At 37.8% G+C, this 17,292-nt stretch overlaps 2 protein-coding genes across 4 annotated transcripts in view; one reads left to right on the plus strand and one right to left on the minus strand.

Moving 5' to 3' along the window:
* The window catches only part of LOC6639197 (protein alan shepard), a 150,596-nt gene that overhangs the window by 52,405 nt on the left and 80,899 nt on the right, over positions 1-17,292 (minus strand). The gene's annotated exons all lie outside the window — the stretch shown is intronic.
* LOC26529110 (chymotrypsin-1) lies at positions 14,561-15,887 on the plus strand. Its single transcript, XM_023181709.2, has 4 exons — positions 14,561-15,369; positions 15,452-15,465; positions 15,535-15,602; positions 15,656-15,887. The coding sequence occupies exons 1-4, from the start codon at positions 14,572-14,574 to the stop codon at positions 15,808-15,810; spliced, it is 1,035 nt and encodes a 344-aa protein (XP_023037477.2). The 5' UTR covers positions 14,561-14,571; the 3' UTR covers positions 15,811-15,887.

Genomic DNA, 17,292 nt, shown 5'->3' on the forward strand with positions numbered 1-17,292 from the left:
ATGCAAAATTAGTTTGTACCAAAATGAGCAAAATCAAATTCCGTTTCTAGCCGCAAGAAATGTAACCACTGTGCTAGTGCATGAATAAGGAGGAGACGAAGAAGAAGACGAAGGCAGTGGAAGAGAAGGAGGAACAGGAGTGGTAGTGGGGGGCGAACAAATGAAGCTACATAACTAGAAAATCTCTAACCACTTCTCCCCTAAAGGCATTTTACGCTCTTGCCAAATAAAGTTCTCTGCTCTCTTTTAGTTTGGGTTTTCTTTTTTTTTTTTTCGTTTTGGTGTGCTTAGCGTGGGTGAATCTCCTACTCTTGGTCGACCCCTCTGGGAAGATAGCCGCGCTAGAGGTGGAGGAGGGAGTGCAGAGGGAAAACATTTTTGTCACCACAGAAAGAGCGAGAAAATACCGCAAAAAACGAAGTGTTCTCGTTCACATCGTTGTTGTCGTCCCACTCAAATTCACTTCCGGTTGGACGCACGGAGGAGCCAACAACGAGAATTGCACGACAACGTCGACGACGCCGGAGACGAAGCATTTGCCTTCTTGTTTTTGTTGTTTTTCTTTTCCTTTTTTGCTAAATGTCAAGGATACAACAATTTTCAACAGCAGTAGCAAGGACAACAACAACGCTTTCGTTGTTGGCGCTGCCATTGAGAATGCTGTAATTAATTATTTTGCAGCATACATTGCGGCGTTGAGAAGAATACAAAATGGCTACTTTGTTGACAGGACGAACGGGCACAGTATGTTGGGCTTCTTAGGAGGGCGAACTAACTAAGGATGGTGACGGGGAGAGGAAAGGCAGACAAAAGAAGTACGAGAACATGCGGACAGCTAAGTGCAAATACACTTAAATATTCGATTCCGGTACAAAATAAATGTGACAACTTTTCATATAACTAACCAAGAGGAGAGAAATAAAGTCCTTACCATTGACTAGAAAATACTCTGCAAATGTCACTCCACATATGGCACACACTTGCCATCTCGCTCATTCTTATGACCACAAAGCGCTCCTAGTTTAATCAAAATCAAACTCAATTACCATAAAGTATACAGAAAAATGTTGGAACAACGATTTGCATTCTATCTACTTACAGATTTAATGCTGTCTTAAAAGAAGAAGTTGAGTACATTGAGACCATGATTATTTAATTTGTTTTATCATTACTCGCTGAGAAAATATCGAATGAAAATCAAATTTCAGAGCTTTAACTTCTTTGAAATACTTTTCTTACTGAATCTACAAATAATCCTCCCAGCATCGCTTTTTTTTGGAGCCCATCAGGCAAAACATTCAACATTAAATGACCAACAACTGAGTAATAATTTAAATAGTTTAACAATTTTGAAAAGGATTTCTAAGAGAGAGTAAGGAGACTTGAATATGACGAGCTAAATACTTTATATTCGATTAAAAATTTAACTTAAACCAACAAAGGGACATTTAAAATTGTATAATTAAGCTGGTAGAAGAAAGACCAAGAACCCTCTTGAAAAATGTTTGAAAACCTTGGAAGAAAATGTGGAAACTGAGAAGATAATAAAAGTGCTGAAGTCGAAAAGGATTAAATACCGCATAATGACAACGAGTAATTTAAGAATAAGTTGAATGAATTTTCAAATATTTTAGCAGTTAAGAAGGAGTTTTTTTTTTTAGATATATGTACGGGCGAAGAATGTTTGAAATGTTTTGATATAAAATGAATTTTATCATGTTCTTAAGTTGTTCTTATTCAAATTGTATGAGGTACTACAAAAACAATTTCCGTGTCATAATTTAGCCTAGAACTTTGCTTTTTTTTATAGGTTTTCTTTTTGATTATTATATAAGAAGCGAGTGATGGTTTCTTTTTTTTCTTTCTGCATATAATAAAGCACTTTAAGTGCCGCGTCACGAGTGTTTTGCGTGTGGGTGTATGGGTGGATAAAGCTAAAAGCCTTTTCACCTCCCACACACACACATACACACAGAGAGACTTTTCTTCATTCCCTTCTTTCTTATTCCTGGATATGTCAGAAAGAATAAGAGAGTGTGGGTGCGGAACAACTTTATGACTTTGCCCATATAAACTTAAACTACAAGGAATTCAATTAACTCAAAGCTGCTGCTATGCTCAGAGAGACATACAGAAACAGAGAGAGAAAGAACAAGAGCCAGAGAGAAAGAAAAAGAGAGAGAGAGAGAGATAGAGAGTGAATGCTCAACCCTGGCCCCATGGACCAAGTATAGCATACAACTGTGGTTTTCAGGATGTGACAACTTAAGCAGACCCACACACACACTCACATACACAGACACATTTATATATATGTATATACTTATGTCCTGCACTCTCTGGTGTGTGTGTGTGTGTGTGCTCCTCTCGCTGCTCTGCTGGCTTAATGAGCAACGCCTGCTGTCAGATTTCCTTCTTCTTTTTTACTTTTTTTGCTCCTTTCTCCTGACTTTAGTTTAACTTTTCCTTCAGTTGGAGTGGCGGCAAAGATGCTTAACGAAACGTACCGAACCGAAACGTAACATAACGTAACGAAACGAAATGAAATATGAAAAAAAAATGGAAGGAGTAAGAGTAATAGAAGACGAAAAACTTTGCCGCCTACATGAGTTCAAAATTGTTGCCACTGCCACATGTTGCCCATTCGTGGCAACATATCGAAAAGTTACTTTGAAAACAAGCTAAGCCCACTACCAGTTTGACTTCTTTAGTACGAAACAACTATGAGATACCCTTTAATTAGTAGAAGGTGAGTAATTTAAGTCCATATGAAGTGTAGCATACATTTGGGAGTCTTAAATGCTTAGTTGGTTGGTTTAAATGTCTGTGCTTAGCCTTTTTTGCAGGGTCAGAGTGAAAATCTGAATTCTTAAAGTTTCAGTAACTACCAAATACCCTTTACAAGTCTATGTTTACCATAGCATACTTTTTTGGAGCCTGGCAAAAAAAGTCTGTCTGCTTACTTCTTGGGGTGTTGAATGTAAAAACTAAGAATTTAATTTAATCTATTTAAATGAAGAACAGCAAAAGAAGTCCTTGTCAGACCAGACAACTGAACGAGTCACACCCCCCGCCCCGCTCATTTGCCACCACACGGTTTTTTCCGACTTTCTTCCCCTTGTTGTTGTCATGCAATTCGTTAAGGGTTTCCCTTCTATTTAGTTTTTATAGGTATTTGCATTTACCCCCCTTCCCCCCACATTTCTCACTCTATTTCAGATTCCAGTTTTCTTTTTTCCCCTTTGTTTTGTGCCTTTTTTTTGGAAGGTTTGATTGATGGCATTTTGGCTTCACGCAGCGAATGTCGGGCGTTTGTCATTTATAAATAGAATAAAAACAAAAAAAAATAACGACGAAAAGTAAAATAAATAAAATAAAGGAATTCCGACAGTCACCCGCCCCCCACGTCCTATTTACACACACCCCACCCCGCCCTCGAAATATGAGTTAACGATTACACGAAAAAGTGGAAAGGAATTAGAGGAATTTTTTTTTTTTCGTTTTTTTCGTCCTTATGGCTGTGGTGGTGCTTGCCTTTGTCCTCATTGTCGGTGTCTCAACCTTTCACCCGCTGTGAATGAGTAAGGCCAAAGGATTCCTTCGGCTAGATTATCTATGACTTTTACTTTCCTTTTTCTCTTAGTTTTAGATGTAAATTACTCTAGAAGGTTTAAGTCGAATGGCAGAAATATGTTAAGTTTGGTTATGTTCAATTTTTTTTCTCCTAGTTCACTTCTTTTTCGAAATTTATCGTAAGACAGTTTATTGGGAAGTGGCAAGTAGTGTGTTTTGAAGTGTATCTTCAAAATTATAGAGTATCCTATAGTTGGTGTAATACACTGGGTTTTCTCTAGCTTTTTCCGCATTCCCTTTGTTCACAAAAGTTGACAGCTTTCAAAAACCAAGCAGGAGGGGAAAAAAAAGTAGATGTTTTTGCTCAAGTCTCTCGTGTGAGTGGGAGAGTATTTACTGTCGGAGGAACTTTCTTTCAGTTTTTCTTCTTTTTTTTTTTTGGAGTATTTGCTATTTCAGTTGCCGCTTGTTATGACTGCATATGACTTATATGTGAGAGTAGACACTTCCGTTCAAGAGTCGAGCGACTGTTGACTGCACCTCCTGCTCATGCTTCTCGTTTTCCTGTTCTCATAGAACAACTTAATACCACTTTAAATTACTTTCATTTCCGTTTTTGTTATTCCAAGCGCATCGTCGCCATCGTTGTAGTTCGTCGTCATCGTTGTTCTTGTTGTTGCTGTTGTTGTTGTTCGCTCGCACTTTATTGCCAACCCATCCCATCCTCTCTGTGACCCACCACCACCACCACCATCACCCGCACCAGCAGTGGAGATGTTGTCTTCTTTAGTTAGTGCCTTTTCCTCATAGTATGTACACTCTTTACATCTACACGTCGGCTGTGGCATTTTCATTTTGTGTTTTTGAAGCGTTTGCTTATTCTTAATTAAGTTGCGCGCCAGCGAAAAATATCCACACACACACACATACATACATACATACACATATATATTTTTCTTCACGATAAGGTGGCACTTGAGGGTAGCAGCAATTTGTATGCACTGAGAGAAAAAACAAAAAAAACTCGCATAACCACAATGGATAAACTTGAGTTGGTTTTAGTTAGTTTTAGTTCTGAAATGTTTTCTGTTGAGTGTAAGTTGCTTTTGGCTCTTCATTTGTTTCACCCCCCAAATGTAGGCTTTAAAAAATGCATAAGTTTAAAATGTAAAGAAGAGAAAAGATACATAGATAAGACCAGATAGCCGGAAGCAACTCATTTGGCTAGCATAACATTGGCTGGTTGTTCCATACTTTTCTCTCTCTCTCTCTCTCTTTCTCTGTCTCTGTCTTCTCTTGCTTTCCATCATAGTTAATTTAATTATAAAATTAATGGCACTTAATTAAATTATAATATCTATGTTTCTTTCCATTTGCTTAGCGCGTTCTTGTCGCTACGCCCTTTGTCCCTTGCATTCGCTTTGGCCTATCGTTGTTGGAGTAGTCGAGGCCAACTTGATACCTAGCAGAAACAGCAAGAAACATTTCGAGGTTAACATTGTGCCGGCAATTAACTTTTGGTGCGGACCGCGGGAGGAAAACTCAATTTACGCAAAAGTCGAGTAACAGATTGGCAGATTGCATTTTAAATCCGCTTAACCGAGAGACCGTGAGCGCAGGGCATTAAGGTGTTAAGCGAGGGCGGTTGGTTTGGTAAAGGTAAATCTATATTCTTCTCGGTGGCGGTCAGCCAATTAAAAAAAATATATACATATTTTTGTCTCTGAACTTTCCAATATGTATATTTTTTTTATCTTTTTCAATTGTTTTTGGGGCAGTGTAAGCTCAGCTGAACTAGTAAGTGTGAGCAGGGCTTGGAAGGCACATTAAGAAATAAATATTTAATCGACTTGTTTATAAGTTTTACTTAAATAAAGTGTTTCTTTCAATTTACAGTCTGGCAACTCTTTAAATCAAAAAAATTTGCCCATTTGGTTAGTTTGACAACCCTACAAATTCAAATATTTAAGCTTTATCCTAAGAATTACTTCTTAGCCGAAAGCGAAACAAAAATAAACTCACTTGAAACAACTAATATTGAGCGGTGCAGAGTTGCCAGACACCTGATCTTTTTGTACTGCATTCAAATGCAATGTTTTGGTATAGATTTATTTATTTTTGTTCTCTTTTGGTTTGCCGTTTTCTTTTTCTTTTTTGTTTTTTTTAGAGTAAGCATAAATACTTTTAGATATTTGAATGCCTTTGGGGGATTTGTTTTGCTGTTATATGTAGATTTCCTTATTGGACAAGAGTTTCGAATTACCAGACGTAATTGAAAACTTTTGCTAGACTGTCATGTCTTTATCCTCAGTGCCCCTCTCCCTCACCCTCTGTGATACTGTGCACTCTGCGTGTGGTATTCTCCTCTATTTTAGAATTTATATGCATGTATATATAATATAGATAAATAGTTAGATATAAAACAATTGTCTAGGCAAGTTAAAGTTTGCATTTGACCAAGTTTAAGTTGACAACAAACAGGAAGAATCGCAAAGGCCGGCCAAAAGGGATGGAAAGGGGAAAAGTGAGGTTAGTTCAAGGAAGGAATTTAGTTTCTTTGATGATGGTATGATATGAAATTTATAGTTTTGGTTTTGCAGCAAGTTTCCTCTGGCATTTTGAATTTGCATTGCAGCATGAAGCAGCAGAAGAAGAGGACCACAACCACCACATGAAAAGGGGAAGGATAGTACTATATATAAATATATATATGTGTATATATATGTATATGAATTGCTAAGCGATTTGCTTGGTTGCACTAAGATTTTAGTTTGTCAATGTGATACACAAGACAAAGTAAAGTTAAGAGAGAAATACTATCAAAAACTTTTGCACAGATTAGAGACAAATAAAACTACAGCTATACATATATAGGGGGGGGAGTGAAAAAAAAAGACATTCACGATTATTTTATTCATATCTGTTGAAGCTTACCGATTTTTGAAAGGAATTATTTATGGAATATGGCACAAAGCTTACCTAAAATGAAAAGAAATAAAAGAAAATTGATATTAAATGTATTCAAGTTATATGCAAATATTGTTATATATGTATATGTATGTATGTATGTATACAATATGTATGAATTATGGGTCATTAGTCTCTGATTTTTAATTGCATTTTGGTTTTAAGTCTTATTGTAAAATATTTTCATATAAATGTGCATATATAAATTTCCATTTAAAATATTGTCACAGGAATGATGAGGAAAATTCATCATATGCAGCATTAAACTTTTGCCCATCAGTCACTCACTCACTGAGTCGCTTATTCATTCATTCAGTCATCCATTCATTCATACAGTCAGTCAGTCAGTCATGCATATGACGATGCATTCAATACAAATATATACAAACACACACATGTGGGTGGGCAAACGGAATCCATTCATTTTTGTTCGCTTTGGCCTGCCATTTTATGTGCATTCACAAGGAAATGAACATCAGGACGCGAGAAAAGAGAGCGAAAATTATAGAAAAATTGCAGAAACGACAACGCCAACGACGACGACGATGATGATGAGGAGGAGAACATGCAACCAGAGACAGGACACATAGCAGGATGGACTGTGTTGAGTTGGGCCATTGTTATAGTAAACAAAAAAAAAAAAAAAAAAACAGAACGAAGGATGCCAAAAGGATGGTGCAAAATAATGCCACACTGAAAATTAATTTCCGTTAATATGACAGACGGAAGTGAAAATTTCTTAATTGCCATAGCAGCGGTTATCCATCCATCCATCCATTTCCCTCGCTCTCTCTCTCTCTCTCTCTCTCTCTTACTTTCTCTATGTCTCTTCTTACATATATATACATATATATATGTGAAAAGATTTTTAGCTTACCTCGGGCAACTATTTTATTATGCAAATTGGAATCGAAATCTCTAGTTTTTCGTAGTTGTTTTTTTTTCGCTCTTTAACTCCCATGCCCTCTCTACTTTCCAATTATTCAATATCCATTAGAATCTCTGGCACCAAACTTCACACAATTCCCCATTGAATACTTCCATTTTCATGGCAACATTGTATCTACATACATACATATGTATCTCACCTACCTACTAGTAGTGAATATTCACTTCCCATTCATATTCACATCACCAAAACCAATTTGCCTGCTCATTGGGGAGCACACACAAAATTTCATGGCATTTGAATTAGGAGGAACAAATATAAAAAGAATAGAAAACCAGAGACCGGTGAGGGGGGAGCCAGCCAGTTGGCCGGAAAAAAAAGAACCAACAGAAAAACAAAAAAGTCGAGCTAACAAACCAGAAAATCCGTGATTATTTATTAATTTGGCAAATTATTCATGCGACGCGCCATCACAAATCTGCTTAGTTGGGTGTTAGTTAGAGATAGCAGCAGCGTGACAATGAGAGGGGGATACAAAGAGCGAGGAGGATAGACAGAGAGAGAGAGACAGAGGCAGTGATGGTTGGTGGACTGATGAGGACGCAGAACATGGCTTTTGGGGTCCCATTGCCCCAATGTTTTTGGGTGAAAATCCATCCAGCATTGTTCCTGTGGCTTCTGCCAAAGTTTTCTGAATATGAAATGTATGTATGGGCACAGTGGATCTACCTCATTATCGAAATAATGAAAATGCAAATGAAATTTTGCTAATGAATTGCTTTTATCTAAATAAAGTTTGTCCTTGCGACAACTTTCCGCTCTTATAACCATGTTAAGAGACTTTCTAAGAACAGGCTAAATGCTCAAAATGAAATCAGGCAACATTTTCTTACTTTTCTCTCAATATCATGGACCACTGTGCAATTTGATGCATTGCAAAATTTTAAATAGACAAATGTAGCGTTCAAAAAAGTTATGATTTTTGTGAGTTTTTCGTTTTCATATATGCAAGTTGTAGATTTGCAAGAGTGGCGAAAGGGGGAGCAGCGTTGAGAGCAGGGCGGGGCACTTGGTCTGGGAAAAGTTTTTATTTGCAACTTGATTGTTGTCAGTGATTTATCACAACGGCTTTAATTTACTACAAACAAAGCACAACAAAATGACAACAATAAGCGACCGAAAAAACACAAAATAAAATGAGATAAATAATATGTACATATATGTATACCCAATATTGATGTATGAAAATCACATTAAATATATACATACATATATAATCTATAAATGTTAAGCTCACGTATGAAATGAGGCAATTAAAATAAATGAGCTTAATTAATTTACACATCCATGAAAAGTATGAATGAAGCAAAAGAAGAAAAGACACAAACTTTTAAATACACTTTTAATTTGCAAAAAGGGAAAATATTTTTTTATTTCGATTTGTTATGTAATCATCTCATTATTTTCTCTTTGCGGGACGAATTAAAAGTTAAACATCAAGAGCATAGAATATGTAAAATGGCATGAGAATTCAATGTGGAAAATGTTCTCTTCATTTATCCAAACACACACACACGCGCGCACACACGTACACATTTTATGCCATTATGCATTTGGGTGTGCATTTTTTCAAGTAGATTATAATATTTGCTAATCTGATTTAATTGCGACACTAATTAAATAAAATTTCTATAAGTGGTTAACACACATACCGCACACACACACACACAAACATACACACACTAACAAGCATGCATGCATGTATGCACATATACACATAAATGGGCAAATATTTGTAAACTATTTTACAATTTGCAGTTTTTCGCAAATTGTAACTTGTAAATAAATAGACCGAAATGCAATTTGGCATAATTTGCATGCTAGAATGCTAATGTTAAGTTCCATCTCCCTTTTACTCTCTCACTGCCATCAGTTATTTCTATCTCTGTCTCTGAGTGAGTGTGCTAACTTGGTTGTTTGGGTTATTAAAATAAAATTTTTGGTATGATTTTCTAAGCCAATTTTCAGAGTTTTGGCCATTAATATGCATTTTACACATAAATCAATAAGCAGTCCAAGAGAGCATAAGCGAGCGAGGCTGCTCAGCAATTAAATTGTTGCATAGCTTCAGGCGCAACCACCACACGCCGTCGCCGCCTTCTCGTGCGCCTTTTCAGTAGAGCATAAATCAAATTTAACAGCTGCCAGAGAGCTAAAGAAGGAGCCACGTGGTAGGCGGTGGGCTGAAAGTGGAGGTTAGATAGTAGTCGCTGTATTGCCTTGGGGCCAACAAGAGAGCAAGAGAGAGAGAGAGAGAGAGAGAAGGGGGATTGGTAGCTCGGGGGGTTCTAGGATTGTTCAAATACCAAAATCCAAAACTAAATTCTCCTTCCTTCCATTGTGGCTGATGTTATTGCTGTTGTTGTTTTCCATTTACATACATGAATTTCATTTCGTAACTGTTTTCAGTTGTTGCAAGCTTCTTCAAACCCGCACGCTTTAACGCCCACTCGCCCCACTCTCCCGCCTACCATCATCACAACCTCATCTTGGCATCACTCTGAAAATTTCCATAAGCTTGGAGAATTTTAGGTTATCATTTTGTGCATGCTGATTATACGAATATATAAATGGGATTTAGTTTTGCATCCCATTCTAATTTGCTCTTAAAATAGACACGACAAACACACAAGCCGACAATGCAGAGAAGAATTAAGGCTAAAAGCAGTAGCCCTAAATACAATATTTAGAAAAGAAAGAAATTTCCTATATACTAAGAAGATTTCATCAGCATTTCAATGAGCTTAACTAATTAGTTACTTCCAAGTAACTTTCTTATGGAATGATATACAATTTTTTGTACAATTTTCCATCAACAATTACTTTGATCCAAAACGATGGTTACAAACAGACATTTTTAGGCAGAAAATTGTACTCTTTAAAGGGATCTGTCTATGTATGTAAGTGTGCTCAAAAACTTGAAAAGCATATAAAAGACATCTGTTGTTAGTTGCTTTATGAAATGAATTGGGATATCTTTGAAAGATATTTTTAATCCATGGCCAAACTATCTTATTTTCTATCACTTTCGCATAAATGAGTTGCCTTAACCATGTTCAAAGTCCAAGTCCTTCAAAAGAAACAACAGTTTAAAAGCATAAAGCCATAAAGTTCTAAAGATGAGTCCCCAATCTTTGAAAGACAACAAAAAAAAAACATATTAAATTGCTATCATTTACTATTTAGTTGAATGCAGCTGCAAAACGATTGCCTAATCTATTAGAAGCAAACGTTTAAAATGCATTTTGAAATCATTGCAATTTGATTCTAAGAGAAAGCTGCAATTTCTTAACCACATGCTACCACATCCGCATATCCACATAACCGCACACATGGCAACCATCAGTTGTTCCCTCTCTCTCTCTCTCTCTCTCTCTCTCTCTATCTCTCTCCTTCCCTGTCTGTAGCGCTTTCCATTATATTGTTCGTTATCTGGATGTGCCGAATCCAATATAAGGCATTTATATTTGCCCTGGTTGGGTTCGGGTTTTTTTTTTACGTTTTACTTTTCTTTTTTAATTTTTAATCGAATGCCAAGAGCAACAGCGGTAGTGATGGCAACAGCCGGTTTCGGCTGTGGGTGCAGTTCCTACCCAACTTACCGTCTATCCATTCGTCCCTCTGTTCGTCCGTCCGTCCGTCAGTCCCTCCGTCTGTGCGAACGTTAGTCCGACTGTCCAGGGCCACGTTGGCTCCGTCTGCTGTTGTTATAAATTGTCTGAAAGTCGCTTTACAGGGTTTTTTCGGTATCATATTTTATTATTACGCGGTTTTTTGTTCCCTAGGATAGTCCCGGATGTGAAAACAAGACAGAGGGATGGCAGTCGAAGGGGTCGCTCTCGGTGCTCTTGGACATCGATGCGTTTGCGTTAATAACCAACAACAAAAGCAACAGCAACCAGAAGAACAATATTTTATGAGTGCTTGCAGATTTTCCACGAGCAATTTTTGCCTTTGCCATGGCTTTTCCCCCCATCAACCACCCTAATGCTTGCTGCTTTCACTTCACTTTCTGCGTTCACCCGCTTTGGCCAAGAGTTATTACAAAAGTTTCGTTTGCAAAAGAACCCAACAACAACAGAACACAAAAAAAAAAAAAAAAAAAAGAAAAAGCAGAAAAGAAGTTTGCCATCAGTTCGCGTTTCTTATATTAAATTTTCTTTTTTAAATAGTTTTTATAATCAAAATTAAATCTTGACCATTGAAAGTGAGCTCTCAAAGAGGCGAAACCAACTAAGTAAGTAAGTAACCTCAAAACAGGATTCTCTCTCTTTGGTTACTAATTAAGTTAGATAGATCTTTGTTGCATTACCACCTACACAAACCGAATCAAGTGTGTTACCTTACCGCAAAGTGTAAAGCCTTTTATCTCTTCCACTATCTCTCTCTCTCTCACCCTCTTCATGTGTGTGCTTATGTGTGTGTGTGTGGGATGTCGGGGTCACCTTTTGTATAACATTAATTATTGGCCTCCATTTCAACTGGAGCTTTAATTGCCAGACAAGACAGAGACAGAACAGAGGAGCGACGACCATCTAACAAACAATTGTATAGACGAAGCATAAATCAGTTGACTCTCAACACCTGGTGGAGAGTGAGAGAAAGCCAGAAAGAGAAGAGAAGGGAAGAGAGGGTGGTTGGGTGACCAACTGGTCAGTTTCAAGGGTAGTTTCTGTTGGTACAGTCTCGGGTCTTTCGAGCTCCATCTTCTTCTCTCCCTCTCCCTCTCCCTCTTCCTCTCTCTCTCCCTTTTCGCCGGAATGTCTGTTTGTTGTGGTCATTTGTGGCATTGGCCTGCAATTTGCATGAACACTGCTTGTGGGTCCTTATGCCATTTGGAAGGATTCACCCCTCTTTGGTGTACTGTGTGTATTTATCTCTCTATCTCTCTCTCTTTGTGTGTATGTGTATTGTAATGAGTGAAAATTGTCTGGCCTTTGACAGGTCGTTCTACAAAATAGACATTCTTTTTTCTTTTTTTTTTCTATTTTTGGTATGGCAAACAATTGGCGTATGGGGCGTATGCGTAATATTGGCAAAATGGAGTTTTCCCTCCTGCCACCTGCCACACCACACAACAGGCAAATCATTTCAGCTATGCAAATTGCTTTTTCATCAGAATCGTTGGGTAATTGATAAAAATGTTCAACCAATTTATAGCAATTTTCTACTTAGCATAGACTGAAAGAGATAGAGGGGGAGAGAGACGGAGAGATACAGGGTTGAAAGAACTTTGATTACAAATTGTCTAATAACAGGGTCAAGCATTAGGAAAACTTTGTAATTTGCGTTGAGAAAATCACCATAAGCTAACTGGAAATTTTGTAAAATTTTCTGCTGCATAAACAAATTAACTCCCACATACATTTAGTGCAAAGAAAGTGCTAGTCATTGAGCTAAAGTTAGTCAGTCGGGCTATTGATCGATTGATCGTTTAAACCTTCTTACTTTTACCTCTTAAATTCAGTTAATTTAAGATTCCTTTTTAGCCATGTGTGTGGATATATTCTTAAAAATTGTACAGACGACATTGTTGTTAGCCTATCTGCGGCAACTGTGTGGTGGGAGTTTGTGGTCTTGTCAAGATTTGTATGCCATGGCGAAATGCATCCATTGCAATCAAATTTATTGCGCTTCGAAATGCTGCCAACAGCAAAAAGCAGAAAAAAGAAAACAACCTCGAAAGAAAAAAAAAAGTATGAAAAACAACTGAAGAGTTGCTGGTGCAGCAGCCACAACAATCGACGAACGAATCAGCTGAGGAACAGAGCGGAAGTAAAGACCCAACAGCAGGCAGGCACCAGCAACAGGAAGACTAAAGTGGATAATATTACACACACACACACACACACACACACACACACAGACATAACATGAGAAGGATGCTGCTTCTGCTGTTGTTGCTGCTGATGATGATGACGATGATGATGATGAGTGGGTAGCTGATGCTGCTGGCTAAGCATTCGGGTCAGGAGGCGGTAAAGGCAGTGGCAAAGGCAAAGGCACTAGCAGAGGCAAGGAGAAAAGGAAATGTTGGCCTGGCCATGTCCATGTCCGGGCATTCCGCCATTGTGGCCTGCATTTTTATTGAAATATGAGCAAGCTGCTGTTGCTGCTGTCGTTGCTGTTGTTGCTGCACTTTGAACTTCAGATGATATGGCCCCACTGGATTCTACTGCATCCTCAACATCCGTCTATGCCCCTCAATTCTCCTATATAGTTCTCTCCTTTTCTCTCTTTCCCTCCCTGTGTATCTCTCTACTGTGTGCTGTATGTGCTATGTCTGTGGGAGTGGGCAAATGTCAAGTGTCAGGACATTGGCCAGTTTTTGCGGCCTGCCACCAAATGTCAGCATTGCGTAGAACCAGCCACGCGCCGCCAACGCGTCACTTGCAGTTATAATTCATAATTTGCCATACTCACACACAAAGAGAGAGATAGAGACAGAGACAAAGAGACAGGGAGAGAGAGAGAGGATTGGAGTGGGGGGGACACACTGCGTGGGAGTAGAGTAAACCAAATTAATTCTCTTTAAACCATTAATGACAGCTGCAGACCAGCTTTTGGGTTTAAAGCGAAAATTTTGCCAAAGTTCTTAACTTTGTGGAGTGAAAATCCATTCAATAATCTGTAAATAATTTTGTCCATCGATTTATGACCTAATATCATTAAGTATAAACTGATTTTCAATCGATATTGGGCAAAGGTTTAATAGACATACATGTTTACAGCAGAGAAAGCACGGACATTGTACTAAGACTTGGCTTTAATATGAATTCTTAGACAATTTTCAAAACGTTATGTTAACATTTCAATTTTATGATATTATTGTGTATAATTGAATAATTCAGTAATATTGTTTATAAACTATTTTAAACTTTTGGCTATCGCGTTTTTGAAAACCGATTACAGTTGCTATCGAAAACGTTAAAGGTAATCGAAATGAAAAGAATTTGCAATACTGTTTTCTTTTCGAGTATATTAAATTTCATTTTAATGCGCAACAAATCGATTGCATTACATTTATTTTCCGCTTTATATTGCGAGTTTAATTTTAGTAAAATATTTCAAACCCCAAGAGAATGTACAGAGATAATTGCTATAGATTTATTTACTATAGTATCTTAACTATCGGCATTTGGCAATTTAGAGTGGTGACAAGTCGTCATGTTCACCCTTCTTCAAGGACCGATCATCGTCATTATGGGCATGGTTTAAAAAATTCACAAACTCCTCCCAAAGCACAACCTCGAATTTTGGGAGGCGATGAGGTGGCTGGTCGCGAATATTTTCCATATCACGTCTCCATACAGGTGTCAGAGATGCATTTATGTGGCGGTGCCATAGTGGATAAACGTTGGATCCTAACTGCGGCACATTGTGTCATGCAAGAGGGTTTCACAATCCTGGCCGGCACTCACAATTTGGGCGATCGGAAACAGGCTATCTATTTTACGCCCCAAGAGGTGATTGTTCATTGCAATTATGATAATCCAGAATTTACAAATGATATTGCTTTGGTGCGAACCGCTGAGAAAATTAATCTATCGAGTGTACTAAAGGCCCTGCCACTGGGTACGAGATATCCCCATTCAAATGGCAAATTAATTCTAACGGGTTGGGGTTCAATTAAAAATGGTGACACTGTCTATGATGAGGTATTTCCCGAGTTGCTGCATACGTTAACATTTCAGGCTGTTAGCAACAAGCAATGCAATGATGCCTGGGAAAAATCAGGAGGCATTGATATGGGTAATGCCTGCGCCTACAACGATATTGGCAAAGGCGCTTGCAGTGGCGATTCGGGCAGTCCATTGGTTTTTCATGGCAAATTGGTTGGCATAGCCAGTTATGTTATGGCCTGTGCTCGAGGTTTACCGGTAAGTAAAGAATGAGTTTCTTATAATAACTTCATGATCCTCTCTCCTTTCTCTCTCTCTCTCTCTATGATTCAATTTCTAGGATGTCTTTTCTAGGTAAGTGTTGATTAAATTTCTCATCTAAATTATGTCAATTAATTGATCCAATCATTTCGTTTATAATAGTGTTCCATTTTATTTGGATTTCTTACGTACTACAATGCGAGAATGCGAAGAGAGAGTACCAGAAAAAAGTATTTTCCTAAATATAAATCTGAAATAATTAATAAAAATTTCTCTGTCCTAGCAAGCAAACATCAAAGGAATAAAATTCATAGGACAACGATTCGAAATCGTAAAGATTTCGATATTGTCACAAATCGTGCCTGGCGTACACAACCCAAGAAAATGCATGTAGGCAGATATCGACGTGATGTTTCATGGGGTCAAAGGATACGTTGATAGAATATAAAATACTCAAATCGTTGTGACTAACTAAATAAAATGCATCAAAAAAATAAATAAAAGTTTATATTCAATAACATAGAATGAACTAAAATCTAATATTAGGAGTTAAAAAGAACTGGCAAGAGAGGTGCTAAGAGATTAAGTCTACGGGTTGAGGTAAAATTTTAATTAGTTTCTCGGTTGAAGAAAAAAGTTAATTGGCCAACTGGAATTTGGGTTATTAAATACTTTACGTCCTTTTGAGTGTTACCATTTCTGTAATGACTTGTCAATGGAAACAAGTTGGTTATCTCACAGTAATTTATGTACTGTTGGGCCACTAAAAACTCTTTACTGTTAGTTGCAGTGATTTCGCCTTTAATGGCTAAGACACTTTAGTATATTGCGTTTGCGTCTAAAACGCATGTTTCTCTGCTTTCTTTTTTTTTTTTTTGGTTTTCATTCTCATCTGATGTGGGCAACTGCATTGTGTTGTAAAACGTTTCAGAGCGCTTAAATGTCGCACATAAAGTGCGATAGGTTTTAAGTAGGTTCACAGTATGCCAATAACGTTTTCATACACCCAGCTTTTTGGAAGTTTTCCCGACTACCTTCCCCTCTCTCTCTCTTTCCTTTACTCGACTGTGTGTTTCGGCACTCATTTGGTCATTTTGGCGGTCCTTTTCCTTGTCATTCTGGTACGCGAACCAACCAAAGAGAGGACAACCCACAGCTTTTTCCTTTGTATGTGTGTGTGTGTGTGTGTGTGTGTAGGACAGCGAGTGTGTGAATGAATGTTTTCACTCTTGTTGCTGGTGTTGAGTGTTTATTTACATTGTGTTCGCGTCTGCCACAAACACACACACTCACACACATACAGAGGGAGAGAGTGACACACACACTTTGTCACTTTTGTTTTTACGCTCACGCTTTATTGAGTTAATCGCTTTATGTCCTGTTTTTCACCCTCTGCTCTTTGTTCTTCTCCCTTACCCTTACCTTTTCTTTTTTTTTTTGGCTCTTTTTGGCTCGCCTTACTCTACCCTCATTCCCCCGTTCTACCATATTTGCCTTTTTGCACTTTTGCCAGCTCAACACTTTTAATTAATCTGCGATAGTTTTTTTTTTTCGTTTCTTGTCTTTTCTTTTTTTTTTTTCTTTTTTGTTATCGTTTTTACGTTTTTCTCGTTTTTTTTTTGGTTTTTATGCTACCTGCATTTGCTTGTGCAGCTGCTTCCACTTAATTTTTGTGTGATTTTTTCGTGTTGCCGTTGTCGTTGTTGTTCCCTTTAAGCAAATAAAGTTTAATGTATTTTTATTGATTCTTTCGCCCGCATACCGACACCGCCATCTTCCATCTCTCTCTACTTGGCATCACGGATCCTCTACTCACTTCACTCTCTGTTCTACTCTACTTTACTCTCTACTCCACTTCACTACTCTCTCTCCCTCTTCCACCTCAGTTCGCGTTTGTTCTTCTTTCCGTTTTTGCTCTGC

This window comes from Drosophila willistoni, assembly GCF_018902025.1.
Source record: "Drosophila willistoni isolate 14030-0811.24 chromosome XR unlocalized genomic scaffold, UCI_dwil_1.1 Seg144, whole genome shotgun sequence".
In the NCBI taxonomy this organism is placed as follows: domain Eukaryota; kingdom Metazoa; phylum Arthropoda; class Insecta; order Diptera; family Drosophilidae; genus Drosophila; species Drosophila willistoni.